Source organism: Rousettus aegyptiacus, unplaced genomic scaffold (genome assembly GCF_014176215.1).
Source record: "Rousettus aegyptiacus isolate mRouAeg1 unplaced genomic scaffold, mRouAeg1.p scaffold_m13_p_16, whole genome shotgun sequence".
Lineage (NCBI taxonomy): Eukaryota > Metazoa > Chordata > Mammalia > Chiroptera > Pteropodidae > Rousettus > Rousettus aegyptiacus.
In genome coordinates this window covers 11,691,335-11,709,224 of record NW_023416291.1, presented here as the reverse complement: position 1 = coordinate 11,709,224, position 17,890 = coordinate 11,691,335, and the positions used below count along the sequence as shown (strand labels likewise).

Below are 17,890 nucleotides of genomic sequence, written 5' to 3'. Positions count from 1 at the left end.
ATTATGAGTATGCGTGGGGTGCAGTCTGTATCCGAGCGTGAATACAAAAGTGGAGCCAAGAACCAGCAGGTGACTAATTCAGTGACTGGCACAGAGTAGGTGCTCAGTAAATATCATGTGTTCTGACTCGCAGACAAACCATGGACTGACTAGCACGTTTTTGGTTTTTCTTTTCTTTGGGAAAAAATACAAAAGAAGAAGAAATAATTATTTAAAATGCAAAAATCGATTGGAAAATGTGCTGATTTCAGAAACATTAAGATGTGAGCAAAGTGCTACTTTTAAAGGCAACTGAAAATGTGAAACTGGAGTTCAAGTAAGAGAACAATGAAATATTGATTTTGGAGGCATCTTTGTGCTGGGAGCTCCCCCCCCCCCCCCGCCCCCTTCAGCCGACTCTGCATCGGTGTCTACCCTGCGGCACACCCGCGAGGCAGGTTCGTATGATCCAGTGCATCAAACCAGATGCTCTTGCTTTCTGGCTTTCAGTGGAGCTTAGCCAAAGTGAAGACCGACAAGAGGTTGCTGGGATGAAGGAGAATAAAGTTGAGCTCTTTTTTCATCCCGGCTCCCTCTTTTGGAATCTGGCCGTGTCACTGCTCGACTGAAGGCCACAACTCCCGACCATTAGCTCGTGAGACAGCTTATGACATCCTCAGGCTGGCATGTGTTCAAATCTTTCTCCCTCTTAAAGGGCCAAAAACCAGCCCAGCCAGTGGTGCCCTGCTGATTTGAAGTAGAATGCTTATTACCGGGCACTGCCAGTGAGCCCCAAATAAAAGTGATCAGAGTGGAGAACCCAAATGGAAAACCACAGTTAAGGAGACCAGAGTGCTCCCCTGTTCTCCTAGTGTTTCCCAGCCTTCGCTAAAAGCTCGAGAAACTGATGCTTAATCTTGGCAGAGCAAATCTCCCTTCGGCAGCTGCTCATGAGTGTATCTAACAAAAGGTGACTCCCTGCTCCTTTCCCGGGGGAGGGGATACCAACAAATTAAAAAACAACAAACAGAAGGGGATTAAGCTAAAGTTCTGAGGTTGGTCACTTCCTCCTAGGTCATTTGGACATGTGATGGCTACCGTTTAAAGCTAATGATCTCCAAATAAAGGTATATTTTCTTTAGAAATTTCTTATCTTTAAAAAACTGGGATGGTGTGAGGATTTAACAAGATAATACGTGCAAACTGTTTAGCCCAGAGTCTGGCACAAAAGTGACTGGGACAGGAAAATAAGCCATGAAGCATTCGCCACGTGTCAGGCGGCGGGGCGCTTTCCCACGGTTTGTCGCTTGCACTGTCCCAGCGGCCCTAGCAAGCGGCTTGGATTCTAAGCGCTGAGCCATGTGCACAGGAGCGAGGCCTCCGCAGTTCTCCCAGGGCGGGAAGCTCCCGCAGGGCGGCCGTGCAGGGGGCCCGGCGACACCGTGCGGAGGGTGCGCAGGGCGCGCGTCGGGGGGCGCAGGCGCCGTGGCGCTCACCCTCCGCGACGTGGGTGTGGGCGCTGCTGGTCGCCTCCACCCGCCGTTCTGCCCGCTGCCCCACCCGGCCTGCTCCATGAGGGTCAAGCGCGTGAACTTGCTGTTCGCGCTCGTCGCTGTCATGCTCTTCAGCTTCTCCTGCTTCTGCATCTCCAGGATGACTCAAACCAGTAAGCGGCGGGTGACTTCGCCCGCCAGCTTTCCCGCCTTCCCGCCTTCGGGGCTCCAGGATTGCTGGGGCGGCCGGGTCAGAGAGGAGGAGGGCGACATGGGGACCTGGCGGGCCGCCTGCGCTTGCGTTAGGGGCTGTACAGGTGTAGTCCCCAGTGCCCTTGCCCGGCCGGCGGTTGAACCGTAACGGGCGTCCGGGTCTACCCCGGCGCCCTGGCCCCCGCCGGGTGCGCGCGCTCACGGGCCGGCCCGCGGGCGCCTCGGGCTGCATCTGCGGGCGCCGTTTCTCTCCAAAGATTCCAGGGGACCGATCCCTCCTCCGCCCCAGCGTTCCCAGAAACGCGGATGCCTGGCTCCAAGAACTCCTCTCTCACATCCAATGTCCCACCTCTTTCCTGTTCTGTGTTGTTACTGAGCCACACTTAAACGTTCCCCGAAGTACTTTGAAGCTGTGAAGGATGAGACGATGGAGAGAGACATAATCGACCAACTTAGAGCCTAGTTTAGCGTATGGACTTTCTTAAATGGACCATGTGGCTTGCGCTGCCACTTTGAAGCACATCAAGGTTTTAACTTATTGTTGTCTGCTGGTTTGCCAGTTTAGCAAATAAAAATAGAGGTTTCCCAGTTAAATTTGAATTTCGAGTAAACAGTAAGTTTTTACTATTAAAATTATGTGGGATATATTTATACTAAAAAGTTATTTATCTAAAATTCAAATTTAACTAGGTTTCCTGTATTTTATCTTTCAACTCTAGTCCATAGTGTAGCAGTTTAGCGTCCATATAGTTGAATTTCGAACTTAAGATCTAGGAATTCTGTAAAGATATTAAGCCAGACTTCCAGGATTGTCCTTAGGTTGTTTTAGGTTAAATTTTCATTTTTGTTCTTAAACACAGTTATGACTCAGGTGCACACAAGTAATTTTGGTAGTTATGTCAAGAATCAAATTCGCAAGTGGCTTTAGTCCTCTAATTAATGTTTATGTCCTCTAATACTAAATTTCGTCATGTACATACAATTACAAACATTGTACCCAATTCATTTCAAATATTAAAAACAGTAATTTATCTGATTTATACTAATCTTTAATAATAATTTTATACACTTTCCCTATTCTTCATTTTCTATAAAGAACATTATCCAAATGTGTTTTTACTTTAGACCAATAAACAGTGAGCACTTTTATAACAAAATATAGGCCATTACTCCTAATTAGAAAGCAAAATATAAAACCTTTTATAGTAATTTTGGAAGGCAATTTAGATTGGCAATCTCAGAAGTCATTTTATAGCTAATATTCATGTAATGAAACTAGGCTTTGAGATACATGCAACCATTTTAGTGTGTTTTCTAGTTACAAATAGAAAAAAAACCACACTTGCTTCTTCACAGTATTTATATTCCCATCATTCACATGTTCAAGTTCAGAAAATGAGATATCGTTCCTGAGAATGCACTACTCTCAAATGAGCAGATAAAAAAGGTTTTTCATTTTCTGTGTATCTATTTCTGTGGAACCTAGGTCTGAAATAATTAGGAAATCCTGGTACTATAATGAAATGTTCTTACATCAACAAAAGAAAACACAGACTACATTTATTTCTGAAGTAGTGATTTTTATAAAACACTGAAGATAGTCACAATATTTTAAAATTTCGATCTATAGTTGTGATTCTTATAAATGAAAATTTGGGAATATTTGTTAGAAAGATAAGATACCACCTATTTCATTATTTCTCCTTTTAAAAATAATTTTATGTGCATATAATTTTTTGTTTCTATAAATTCATAGTATTAATAATTCATTAATTTGTTGAACAAATATGTAAGCGCCCTGAGGAGAGGAATTTTTTTTGTCTTTTTTTGCCTGTTTGGTTCACCGCTGTGTCCCCGGCGTCTGGAAAAATGCCTGGCATATAATAGGTCTGGTCATATTTGAGTGAAGGAATGAGTGAATGTGTGAATGGATAAGCACCCATCCATGTTGTAGAAACTAGGTGAACAAAATTTTAGAAAGCCCTCACTGTTATGGAGCTTGCTTTTATGGGGTTAGGAGAAATAAACAACAAATGTGAATGATGAAAGTACTATTTTAGATAGGGATGTCAGAAAATAATTCTCTGAGAAAGTCACATCTGATGAGATTTCTGAATGAAGTAAGGAAGCATTTTGTGTGGGTAGCTGAGGGAGAGTCTTCGAGGCAATGAGAAAAGGACTTGCAAAGACCCTGTGCTGGAATCAGCTTGACATGTTTAAGAAACGGCCAGGAGGCCAAAGGCAGAAAGCAGCAAGGAAGCGAGCTGGACAGGACGAGATCATGGAGACGCCAGTAGGAACCATGACTTTTATTCCGATTGAGATAGGAAGCCATCTGTGTGAAAAGATGCTCGACCTCACTAATCGCCAGAGAAATGCAAATCAAAACCACAGTGAGTTATCGCCTCACACCCGGTAGATGGCGATTATAAAAAAGACTAGGAATAACAAGTGTTGGTGAGGATGCGGAGAAAGGGGAACCTTCGTGCACGGTTGGTGGCAATGCAAATGGGTGTGGCGCTGTGAAAAACAGCCTTGAGTTTCCTGGAAAACTCCGCTTCTGGGTATTTACCTGAAACCGAAACACCGTTCGGTTTGGGTGCGCCTCCGCAAACGCGCGGGTCGTGGCCACGCCCGGCAGTGCACCTGCGGGCCGCCTGGCAGAGCTTCACCGGGCTCCCTCGGCAGTGTGTCTCCCTCTGTCCCGCCCCTGGCCATCTGGCCGCATGAGACCCTTCATAGGGCCAGCACTTTTCAGGGTGGGAATGCCCCTCAGCCCCGGAGAGAGGGCTTGTTTCGGGGCACCCAGACTTTATCAGTGAATGTTTTGGGCTTTTCCCTTTCTCCCCATCCGAGTGGGAAACGATACATAATCACCAAGGTCTCCGACCCTGTGGGACTATGCCTGCAAAATCCCCAGGAGCAGAGCTAGCGAGGAGAGCAGCCCCTGGGTGCGGCTCTTAGTTGGAGTCCTGAATCCAAGGGCTCGTGGGCCGTTCATGGTTCCTGTCTCCCTTTGCTTGTAGCACTTTGAGGATAATTCTATTTGGACAGTTCCACTGTACCGACTTGTTTAAACATATGCTCCTTTCTCCCAGCCCTTGCAGCCTGATTGTCAGTTCATTTAGGTCAGGAACCTGACTTCATTCATGTTTGTTTACCTGCCACATGACACAGTGAGTGGCACGTGGTAACTATTAAATGGAAGGAAGAACGAATAGGTCAGTGTGCTTCTCCTTACCGGAGGTGTTTAGTGGATGAAATAAGGTAGAAAGGTTAGCATATGGCCATATCCCATAGGACCATATATACTAAGGTGAATCTTTTGGACTTTATTCAGTGAGCATTCGGGGAACTTTTTAAAGTCTTTGAACAAGGTTTCCAGAAAGTTGGAGGTGAGAGACCAATTAAGAGGCAGTTAACAGTAGTAGTGCAGCTAGAGGCGATATGTTCCCGAACTCTCTGGTGAAGTCAATAGTGAGAAAGATAAAACAATGATAGAAGTGTAGAGCAGAGCTTCTCCAGTTCTAACGGGCATACCACTGGCCTGCGAATCTTACTAAAATGCAGATTCCGACTCAGTAGGGCTGAGGGTGAAGACCAAGGTGACCGCATTTCAAATAAGCCCGCAGCCGGTGTCATGGCGTGGGCTGCCCGTTGTGGTGGCCCCTAGTCAGGTGGCTACTGCTGAGCACTTGAAATGGAGCTAGTCCAAATGAGGAACTGAATTTTTTAATTTAATTTTAAGTCATCTAAATTTGCTTCTCCATTAAGCAAAATTTCATTGTTTTGGTAGGACCGTATTTCACTATAACTATTAAAATTTAGCATCTGAATTAAGATGTACTGTAAGTATAAAATACAGAATTTACAATACTTAATATAAAAAATGGAGAATGTAAACAATTCCGTGAATTACTTTTTATGTTGATTACATGTTGATAAATCATTTTAGGTATATTGGATTAAATGAGATATATTATTTCCCAGTACTTTCCCTTGTTCCTTTTTACCTTTGTTAATGCGGCTACTAGAAAATTTAAACTTACAAACGTGGCTTGCATTTTATTTTTACTGGAGAGCAGTACCTTGGCCCCTTGACCTCATCTGGACCCTTGCTTGTGGGTGGAAGTCACATTGGCCCATTGCACACATGGACCGGTGTTTGTTCTCACAGTTTTAGCACAAGTGACTCAAAATATTGGATTCTTGTTTATTTCACACTTTTGCAAAATAATTTTATACCAATCCATACTCATGAAATACTGAGTGAATATGCAAGTAATATATTTTAAATAGTATATTTATGAATTGAATTATCAGGTAAGAATATATAAGAAGCAGATCTAAGACTAGAGATCATGTCCTCTAATATTTCTATATTGTTGTTTCTACAAATACTACTTCCTCTAGAGAAAACACTTTCTTTTCATGTTTACCAAATTGATCCCTCAAGGACTGACTTAACATTGTCGAAGCCCAGATATATTGCATCACCCATGGTATATCAACTGCAAACACTGCCCATTTTGCAGCGAGGCTGTTACCTGGGGAACCCCAGCAACATAGGTCGATGCTGGTTAAACTACATCCACATCTGAAATTTGTGAGCATCTTCAAGTAGTATCCACTATGTGGATATTTAAGCTTTCTTGGGGATAGTTGCAGTTCTTTTGATTAAGCATGATTCAGTTTTAGAATTGCTCAAATCAGTTTCTATGCTGACAAATCCATTCATTTGATAATAGCACCCTGCTGGATTTCAAAGACTGAGCCCTCTGCCCTAGCCTAAGGCTAGTGTGAGAGCCAAGGCAGGGATGAAGTACCTGTCCCTAGGTAAGACTGGGACAGTATTTCATCACTACATTTTCTTGCTTTATTTTACAAATGTATCTCAAGACTCTCAATACCAGCCTTAATCCCACGCGAACTTCAAGGTCATATAGCCAAATGTTTACCATGCATCTGGAAACCTCATAAGCATCACGATGACCTCCAGCCCTGTTACTTTTCCCGTTCCCAGTCCAGGCTGAGTACCTGGTTAGAAATCTAGTAGTCCTGTTGGAAACCCGGCAGGGGTTCTGGTCCCCACTCTCTCAATCAGTTACTAAGTCTTTCCTTAAAAGCTCTCAGGTATTTCTCGTATTCATCCCCATTTCCTAATCCTTTCTGCCTTGGCTTACCCTTTTATCATCTCCTGCATGAAAATGTTATCACTCTAGGTTCCTAAGTGGTGGTTTCTCTGCCTTTAGTTTTGCCTTCCTGAAACAATCTTCTGTACGGCCACGTGTTGTACCTAATGGTCCTCAGCTACACTCCTCCACTGAAATGGTGGTTCCCATGACAGTCTGTAGGGGTCTTCCAAGATATACAATTAGTCACCTGGAAAATGTTGGACCTGGAGGCACAACTCCATTATCTTTATATTAAAGCAGATGCATACTGCCAAATGGGCTATACAACTTGCAGACATTTTAAAGAAGCTTCTCAGAAATTCCACGAATGTGGCAGGCTATTTCAGGTCATGCCTTTGCCTGCACCCCTTCTGTTCAAATTCACTGCCAGTAGAGGTGTTTTAGGAGAAAGGTTTAGGAAACACGGGTCTATAGTAAAAGTTCAAGCTGCTCATCACAGCGCAACAGAAGGTGAGCTTAACCAGATCCCTGTTGAACCTTGCTGTGGATTCTCCCCATGTTGCCCCTGCAAGAACGAACAGCTTCTAGGTTTGCAGAGCCCCTTTTCCGAGCGTCTCAGAAGACATTCGAATGGGGGTGGTAGGCTCGACTTTCACAGGCCACACTGACGAGGCAGAGTCGCTTCCTTGGAAAGGCAACTTGGGCCGTCTCTGGCTCTTTCTCCTCCTCTTTCATGTGATCTCTGAAAGGGGGGCCTCCTGGCTCCCGCCGTACTTTCTCCTCCGAAGTCATGAGCACATGTGTGGCCCCTTCGTATCCATCTTCTTGCTCAATAATGGCGGAGGGAGGGGGGTGGTAAGTCAACCTGGGTGGGGAAGAAGGACATCCCGGTGCACTCTGTGGTATCCCCGTTGTCAGCCCCAAATAAAGCTGGCAACCCGTGTCTGGGGCCGGTGTGACCTGTGTGTGGGCTTCTTAGTTAAAAGCCAAGGAGAAGAGAAACTGTAAGTATCACGTAGATTTATGTAATCAGCTAGGTTAGTTCTACCAATTAGCCTTCCCGGAGGCCAAAGCTGACCGTGTCTTTTTTTATTTTTGTATTTCCATTGACCCGGAGTACCTGACAGATAAAAGGTGTTTACTTTTTCACTTGTTTTTTTGTGTGTGTGTGATTATAGAAGCAATGTGACATGATTATAGAAACAAAAAATGTAAAAATAGGAAATAAAAAGTTATACAACAAACCAAAGGTTATATATTAACAAAATATAAACTGTACACTTATTCTTTTTTTTACTATATGTGTATGTACTTCTTTTCAAAAAGTATTTTATGCATAGTTTTGTCTGTAAAAATACAGTTGTTTTTACAGCATTAAATATTCTCTAAGGTGGTTTTCATAGCTGCATAGTATTCCATGCATAAATGAATAAAGAGTAGTCCATTGATAAATCACTTTTATTAGACATTTGTCAAAGCTTTTTTAAAATGTGCTTTGTCATGTGGTTTGCATGCATTCTCGGATTATATCTTCCCAACAACTCTGAAACAAGCGTTCTTATAGATCCATTTACACGCGAAGGAATAGAGGCTAACAAAAATTAAACAGCTTGTCCAAGTCACACAAATGTCAAGTGGCAAAACTGGTCTTCGTTTATACATAATTGAACAGCACAGCCACCAGCACGCTTACTCTCTCAAGAGGATGTTCCGTAATTAGCATGTTTCCATTGTTGGGCGTTTCAGAGGTTTCTGATCTTCTTACCATGTTAAATAATGCTGTGTATGTTGAACAGCCTTGGAACCAAATCTGTGTACATATTTTGCTCATTTTCTTCAGATAAATCCTTCGGAGTGAATTTTTTGGCTCAATTTCTTTTTCCTTCTAATTACAAACCTGATACATGCACAAAATGGAAAAATTGGAAAACATAGAAAAGTACAACATACTAAAGCAATAACCATTGATAATCCCATCTTCCAGATTTTATTATTTTTAACATTTCATTCTTTTTCCAGTCTTTGGGGTGTGTGTGTGTGTGTGTGTGTGTGTGTATGCGTATGCGTGTATGCGTCTATATAATATATAGCACTGTATATACATATATAAACATAGTGCTATATATAGCTATATTGAAGCATATATTTTACATTTTTGTTATGTTTTAGAAAATTGTATGATACCATTGCTACATGTATGAACTTAAACATATATGTTTTCTTTGCAGGTAATCAACTATTCAATTGTAGAAAGCGTATTTTGGAGTTTAAGGAAAATATTCTACATTTGAAAAATCAAACTAAAAGAAATCACCAAGAGCTAATCAGAGTCTTGAGCAGAATAAAGTACGGTGTTAGAAAAAATCTATCAAGAAACTTAGGTTTGTGTCGCTTTTGCTTTTGTTTCTCGTTTTATAGTTTGTGTTTGGAAATTCAGATTTTACGCTTTCTGGTTTGAGGGCATTTCTCCCCAATAAATATAACTAAGTCAGTACTCATTCTTTTATTATGAGACACAGAAAAATCAGGTAAGAGGCTTTGATATACCTCCTCTCATCTCCACCTGGAACGTGGCCGTCCTGTGTTTTTTCTCTCTGTGAATCGTGCCACTATCCATGACCCACCCAAGAGACGCAGTCAGAACCCCGAGCATCAGCTCTGACTCCTCCCTCTCCCCACTGGGTACTTCCGTGCCGGTCACTAAGCAATCCTGCTGACTCGTGGACCCACACAGCTCACAAAGCTGTCTGTATTTTCCCACCACCATCTCGACTCCCCGAGTCAGGCCACCTTCACGCTTCATCTGAATGACGACCAACATGCTCTTATTTTTTCTCTCTCTCCATTCTGGTCCCCACCTATCCTCGCTGTAGCCAAAGTGAAGGCCACACTGTCCTGTACATCAACCTTTGTGGTTCCCTTTTTGTCCTGGATAAAAAGTCCTGTGTCGCACTTACTCCTTTGTAGTCAGATACCACCCCCACTCTTAACTCTTGGCAACCACTGATCGGTTCTCTGTTCCTATACTTTTCCATTTTCCCAATGCCACACAAAGGAGTCATACAGTGTGTGACCCTATGAGACTGGCTTCATTCACTAAGCATAGATTCATCCAAGTGGTTGTGTGGCCAATTTTCTGTTGCCTTTTTATTGCCAAGTAGCATGACACTGTATGGATGTATAATGGATAGTCTGTTTCACCAACTGAGGGACATTTGTGTTGTTTTCAGTTGTGTGTGTGTGTGTGTGTGTGTGTGTGTGTGTGTGTGTTTTGGTGATTACAAATACCTGTTGCTATAAGCACTCATGTACAGCTTTTTCATTTGAAGAGAGTCTTCATTTCTAGAATAGGTTATCTAGGATGGATGGGCATATGGTGAATGTATGTTTAACTTTATAAGAAACTGCCAAATTGTTTTCCAGAGAGGCCATACCGTTTTACGTTCCTTGCAGCGATTGTACGAGAGTTCCAGTCACTTCTGTTTGTTATAACATTCCAATGCCGTGGTATCTCATAGTTGGGAGTTGTATTTCTGTAGTGTAAAGATGTTAGACATTTTTATGTCCTTATTTGCCATCTGTATCTCTTCTTTGTGAAATGTCTGTTCAAGTCTTTTTTGCACATTTTTTTTTTTAATTGGGAGGTTTGTTTTCTTGTTGTTGAGTTTTGAGAGTTCTGTATGTATATCCTAAATACGTATTAGATGGATATGTGATTTGGAAATTATTCTCTCAGCCTGCAGCTTGTCTTTTCATTCTCCTGATGGTGTTTTTCCAGAAGCAAACATTTTTAATTTTGATGAAGTCCAATTTATCAATTTTTCTTTTTATGTAGTATACTTTCCATGTTGTATTTAAGAGCTCTTTACTTAGTTCATTAGAATTTTCTTTTTTTTTATTTTATAGTTTTAAGTTTTACATTTTAGGTCTGTGAAGCCTTTGAGTTGATTTTTATAAACAGTGTGAAGAATAAGTCAAGGTTCAATCTTTTTCCCGTAGATGTCCAAGTGTCTTAGCAGCATTTGTTAAAAAGGCTGTCCTTTCTGCATTGAATTGCCTTTAAACCTTTTTCATAAATTAATTGACCCTTTTGTGTGGATTAATTTCTCGATTCTCCATTCTCTTCAATTGATCCATGTATCGATTTTTTTTCCGTAATGGCGTGTCATCTTGATAGTATTGTGTATTATGAATTACACTGTATTGTGTGTTATGAATTAAAATTGAGTAATATGAGGCCTCCAACTTTGTTCTTTTTCAAAATTGTAGAGGCAAATTCAATAAATGGTACAATTGGAGTCATCAAATATTTTAGGGGGCTACAAAATGAAATTATAGAGATATAAACTTTAATGGTATGATATTAATCAAAGTAGCAAATCAGATTAATTATAGTATCTTTCGGTTATGCTTCCTTTATTTGGAATTGACAGTTTTACTAACCTCTGGATGTGGAGCTCACAGTGCGAGACTTAAATACAGGAAGTCTTCACTTAATACTGTTGGTTGGTTCTGTGACTTTAAGTGAAGTGATATATAAGGAAACCAATTTTACTGTATGCTAAGAGATATAAACGAGAGCTAAGTTCCTCTGGCAACTTAGCAACCTCAATAAAAGGACGTTGAACGAAATGATGCCATTTGAGGACCTGCTGTATTATTTTTAAAATGAATATGAGTCAGTAATCTTTTGAGTTATATTTTGTAGCCTTATGATTTTAATAATTTACAGTTAATGGTATTTCTCTTATATATAGATACTAAATTAATCATTGAATTAATTTATTAACCCTCATTTTTTAAAAAAAAATTATACCCGTGGGAGAAAAATTCCTAGAGTAGTGAACTCAGAAGCCCAATTATTTTTCTCTTTCAGCTGAGAAGACAGTGAGTACATTGGATGAGAACAAAACAGTGTCTAATACATTTGAAGTCTTAAAGTTCTTTTTCCCTCATCTAAGGAAAGCAGGCAGACTCTATCCTGATGTCATCATCGGCAAAGAGAAAACAGGCGGTAAGAAAGTTAGAATCGATACAGATATTTTGATCTTTGGGACATGCTTTTAAGTTTTAAAATGTAATCCATTAAAATGATACTCATTTGATATTTAGACTACCGGCCTATCTGACATTAGTTTGGATTACCAGAAATTATTTCACGGATTGTCTATGAGAAAAAAACTAGTTCAATAAATATTTAGAGACTTGAATTCAAATTTAATTTGAAAATAAGTCAATGTAAGATACTTTGAAAATAAGTCAATGTAAGTCAAACATATGTTAAGCATCTGCTAAGTACTTGGTAACTCTTTTCTCCCTTGGTTTTGATAAATCTATTCTTATTTGGTTACTTTCTTATTTCCTCATCCTTCTGGGGACCAAGGTCGGCAAAAGCTTTACCAGAGAAGTGATGCTTAAGTTAAGACTTGAAGAATGAGTTCAAGCTCACCAGGTAGAGAAGAAGGGAAAAAGCATTTGAGTTAGAAGCAGAGACATTAGGCCAGCTCTCCGAAGCTTGCTGTTCTCACAAACCTTGTTCATTCCAATGAGCGAGTCCCTCTGGGCCAGGGGTCAGCAAGCTACAGCCCAAGGCTCAATCTGCATTTTTTTAAAAAAATATGGACTTGTTGCTCATCACTTACTGTTGTCTGTGGCTGCTTTTGCACTTGAACGTGGAGTTGAAAGTTGAGTAGTTGTGACAGAGACAGTATGGCCTGAGAGCCAAAAATGTTTACTGTCTGGACATTTATAGAAAAAGGTTGCCGACCTCTGCTCCAGGCAGTTCCTTGGGAATCAGCGGTGGTGGTCTACATCACAGGCCTCTAACAAACCTATCGTGTTGGGTGGGATGTCTCTGAATTCTCACTGTTCCAAATACTGAGATACATGTTTGCTTTTATTGTCTCGTTTAGTCCACACAGCCCAGTGTAGTAGGGCCTATGATGAGCTCTTTTTCACACCTGAGAAAACTGAGCTTTAGAAAGATTAAGGAACTCGTGGAGATTATACTCGTAAAACTCTTTAACTGCATCAGCTTCCTTCGTAGGAGCATTTTAGATTGCGGCATATAAATATGCACATACACATGCATAAACATGTGTGTGGATGTATGAGAAAGTATGTCCTATACAAAAGCCAGAGTCAGAAGGAGGAGGAGTTGAAAGACACAGAAAAAAAAAAACCCATCGCATAGCGACTACGAAACGTTAGACGCCAACAAGAAGCACAGCCTTGGATAAACGTGAGCAAAGATCAGCAGAGTGGAAGGAAGGAGGGAGCGGGGTCTTGGTCATAGGGGTGTCGAGATCACACGGTTATCAGAGGAAAGAGCAGAATTAGGACAAGAATCATATGACGAGTGTTTTACGCAATAAAGGAACAGCATGCACAATAGTCCGCGGATGAGAGAGGCCTAGTTAGTGAATCCGAGAAGCTGAAAGGCTTTATGTTCTTAAAGACTGGTGTGGAGAGAGGGTAGTTGAAACAGAAGAGGTAGGTTGGAGTCAGGTCCCCAAGGGCCTCGTAAACTTTTATAAATGCATTCCTTATCCCAAGGCATGGGAAGCCATTCCAGGAACTGCATTAGAGTGGATCCTGCAGCTTGAAACTGGATTCCTGACTCACCTCGTCCATAAAAGTCAATTTCAGGTGGATTATGGATCTAAATATGAAATGCAAACAGTAAATCATCTAGAAGATATTCAGGAGACTATCCCTATGACCTGAAGATAGGCAAAGATTTCTCGACCGCAATCAAAAAACACTAACTATAAAGGAAATACCTGATAAATGATGCTATATTAAAATGAAGAACTTCTGTTCATCAAGAGGTAAAACACTGAGAAGGGAACCCAGAGTGGGAGATGATGTTTGTCGCACACATAACTGACAAAGGGCTCGTGTTCAGAATCTATAAAGGACATCAATCGATCCATGAGAAACCCGCAGACAGCTCCAGAGAGAGACAGGCAAGAGGTCAAACAGGATTTCACAAAAGAATATCTAGAGGTCACTAAACATAAACATATGTTTCCAGTAGTAATCAGGAAAATGCTGATTCTTACTGTTCTCATTGAAGTTCAAGTTTTCTAAAATAAATGCTTCTCGGTTTGTCGTATATCAGGGCCCTGACTGTTTTTGGTAATTTTACTATTGCTCTTTGGGGGGAGGGTTTTCCAAGTTCTCACTTAGCCATCCCGGAAGCCCTTCTCCCTGTCATAAAGGTGGGGAAACTGAGGCTGGAGATGCTGTGTATGTGGCCCAGCCTCACACAACCAGACGCTGGCATGGTCAGGACTGACTTTGTGCAGATGTCACTGAGAGATTCTTAATATCTACTTCGACGACATAGGTCCGTTCTCTCAGAGCTTCAGTCATTATTAGCAGTAAAAGTCCCTTAGGGACATGGATCCACTCCATCAAATCATTTTGGAGTTACTTGACTGACGCATGTTTTTTCACAGAGGAAAATATTTCATAGCATTTTTTCTATTTGGGGTTCCAGCATCTCCTTAAGCGTAGAGAATCAGCCGGTGTGTGACGTTTGGTACCCAGTTGGGTGAACACTGTGATAACTGGCCAGGGGTTAGTTTTCATTTTCGCTGCACCGAATCCCACCACCGTGAGAACTTCTTGGCGTCTGTTTAATGCATTTCCTGAAGGTCCACTGCACCTTGGAATTTCCTCAGGCAGAAAATAAAATACGTGATAAAAATGAAAAGCCATTTGGATCACTTCTGTAATGGTTCCAAACACTCTTCCTGTGACCATACAGCTGACCCAGACATAGAAATAAGCACATACACTAAGGCTGAATTGTGTTTTCTTCCGTGGTTCGGAATGGTGACTCCGTCCCGGTGTGTCCGCAGTTTCTTTGGCGCTGGGTATTTCCACCGTGAGGAGAGGAAGTCACAGTCACCTGAAGCAAGCGCTGACCTCTCTGGTCTCCAGGATGACTCTGGCGGAGGAGAAGGACTCCGTGGTGATCGTCTCTGTTGCAGATGTACGTACGTATGAAGAAGGAGAAGCTTATTTTACTCCCAACGTGTGTTCAACTGCCCCTCCTCCATGGTCGGCTCTGTGTCACTGCAAATGTTTTGCTTAAATTAAAAAAGTAATTCACAGATGCCTTTTTCGAGTAGCAGACAATATCTCTAATACCTGTTTAATACCACAGAGAAGGAATTATATATGTCAATCTAAAAAGTTTATTTCAATATCATGGTTCCATGTGGACAAATAAGATTGTGTTGTTAATTTTGTTACTAGGAGCCATGCGTACTATGTGATAGAGAAATCATATTTATGAACAGAGCATTAAAATTGATGCTGTAGTAATAAAACCTGCCCAGCCCAATAAAAGGTTGGTATACAAATCAAGAGACAATTTATATTAAGTAGTAACAATGACTACCATTAACTGAGGGGCTCCTTCCTATATCTGAAGGATTATGGACCGTTTTATATACATTATTTATAACCTGTGTTATACCCCTGTAGAAGAGGCAGTTCTATCCTGATTTTACAGATGAAGAAACGAGCTTGACCAAAGTAACTTGCCCAGTAATTAATAGAGCAGATTCAAATCTACATCTCTTGATGGCCCCAAAGTTTCTATCTTGCCTCTAGTGCTCATGTAAAATTATAGAGTTCTGTATAAATATTAATGCCATAAGGCCTTTTGGAGGGGAATTTGGCAAAATGTATCAGATTTAAAATGTGCATATCCTTTATCTCAGAAATCTCCATTCTCTGAAGTTATCCAAAGGAGGCAATCAGTCAGGAATTTAAAAAATAAAATACAATACAGTAGTTGGGAACACAGACTCCGGATCTAGATTGCCAACTTCTCCACTTCCTGGCTCGTCAGCTTGGACAAGTTACTTCTCTATGCTTCACTTTTCTTATCTGTAAAACAGTGATGATGCTATTACCTTTGTTATAGGGTTGTTTGGGCAGTTAAGTTAGCTAATATATTCACAGGATTTAGAATGATGGGTGGCACATAATACATGTTCGATAAGTAATTATTTCAAGGGTTTTCCATGCTAGAAAAACATAATATTAGAAACAACCAAAATATCTGCCAATAAGAGATTGATTAAATACCTATGTCTGCATTGCCATGATCTGTACCAATTGAAAGGCATATTCACGGACATAAAACAATGTCCATTTCATATTGTTTAGTGAAAAAAGCTGTAAAGCATCATGTTTAACATAATAATATCTGTATAAAATGTGATAGAAGGAAGGAGGGAAAAAAGATAATGCAGGCAGATGAAACACATAAGGACAAAAGAGACCGAGCAACCTCGGAATGATGGTCTCCGAAATGGAGACAATGGTTGTCTCTGGATGTGGGCATGAGAGGTACCGTTATTGTCCTTCTTATTTTCTCTATTGTTTGAATTTTCTATAATAGACATGTCTTTGAAGAAAGAAAAACCGTTAAACAAAATAGCGACAGAAGGACTAAGAGGAAAATAGAAATAAAAGATGAAATAATCTTGCTCTCCAAATTTGCTTTCTTCATATTGAAAGCATATACATAACCTCCAGAATGTTTTGTCACTTCTTTCTGTGTTACACATTACAGTCTTTATTTCTTTGCCGCTGACACAATGCACATCTGCCCAAAATGTTTAGATCAATAATAAAATAAGGGGGGACCAATTTTAAAAGGGAATGCAGAATGCTTAAGAAGTATAACTTACTACTATGTTTAAAATACAATATGTTTCGGTGTGTAACATACTGGTGACTCCATTTATGACTATCTTAAGAACAAGTACTGTCATAGAATTATCTGTGTCATCACTGGTATTTTTAACAAACAACCTGACAGATTCAGAGTTGACTTTCAGAGTACTCAGACTTGACAGTAGAACTGTCATTATTCAAAACAGTTTCAGAATTTTATTTTGGGAATGTTGTGGACCCTGAGGCTATATCTTGTAATGCTACTGGTTATGTTTTTAAAAAATCATCTGAGAGAATAAACCACCAAAAGCTATTTACTAATGAGTCTGTCATCTGATCTAGCACAGTGTTCAATGAAGAGTAGGTACGCAAAGTTTTTTGATAGAAGAAAATCTGAGAATTAGGCTGAATTTCGAAGTAAGCCTATTGTCATATAATACTCGTAAAATGACGATATTTTCAAAAAGAGCAGTTCTTTGAAATCAGCCATCCCATTTTTAGGGCAAAACTGTTGAGATGAGTAATTTTTGTATCCTTCTAATTTTCAAGTGTAAATAATGTGTAGTGATCTTTCATTTTGTGACCAAAAGGACAATGAAATATTTTCGGTATTCAAGTCATCTTTTAGACACATGTATATTTTAAATTCTTGTACAGAAAGTGAAAATGCTAGGAATGACGAGGGCATAATGGCATTCCACATATAAATAACTTTACACCTAGCGAACATGTATTAGTAAAACGATGAGGCATCCTCAGTTTCAGTAAATATTTTTCTCATTTTTAGAGTAATGAAGATTACGTAACATCTGTCGTTGACATGATTACAAAAAAGTGAGTACTGTTGGATAAATTTTTAAATGGCTTTTTCTTTTTCATTTTCCTATCCTGTTTTTTTCTGTCCAATTATTTTATCAGCGATCATATTCTTTTTAATGTGTAGCTGTCCAGAAAGTACCTGCAGTTCTTTCTGGGCTGGGATGAAGTGTAGCTTATAATTCTTCCCCAGTCTTGAGGCTATTTACTATTAAAATCTAGATCTTTCACATTATTGTTATGATATCTATTCTCCATGAAATCCATCGCCTCTGTGAGAAGCCCACTAGTTTATCTTTAAAGCATTCTTGTGTTCCTTGCCATGCCAAGTTACTTTCACTACCTCTGCTTACAGTCTCCTGCTGTGTGCAGCCCAAGGTATGCAAAACCACGCTGATGAACAAATACAAAATTATTTGTCAGGCAAGATGCTGACCCAGCCCACCAAATCTTTATGTTCAAGTGGGCGACAGAACTGGCAAAAACCAAGTCAAAAAGGAGGCTAAGCGTTATCACAGTGGTGTGGGGAGGGCAATGTGAGAACGTATAGAG

At 40.5% G+C, this 17,890-nt stretch overlaps 1 protein-coding gene across 3 annotated transcripts in view; it reads left to right on the top strand.

Moving 5' to 3' along the window:
- MGAT4D (MGAT4 family member D) overlaps positions 1–17,890 on the top strand; it is a 31,405-nt gene that overhangs the window by 5,247 nt on the left and 8,268 nt on the right. For 2 of the 3 annotated variants that reach the window (XM_016154068.2, XM_036233504.1), the window contains exons 3-6: positions 9,049–9,201; positions 11,697–11,834; positions 14,689–14,822; positions 17,310–17,356. In XM_016154068.2, coding sequence (XP_016009554.1) covers positions 9,049–9,201; positions 11,697–11,834; positions 14,689–14,822; positions 17,310–17,356 — 472 coding nt within the window. Of the gene's footprint in view, positions 1–1,524; positions 1,646–9,048; positions 9,202–11,696; positions 11,835–14,688; positions 14,823–17,309; positions 17,357–17,890 lie in introns of those variants that run through there. The other variant, XM_036233502.1, reaches the window with a different exon arrangement.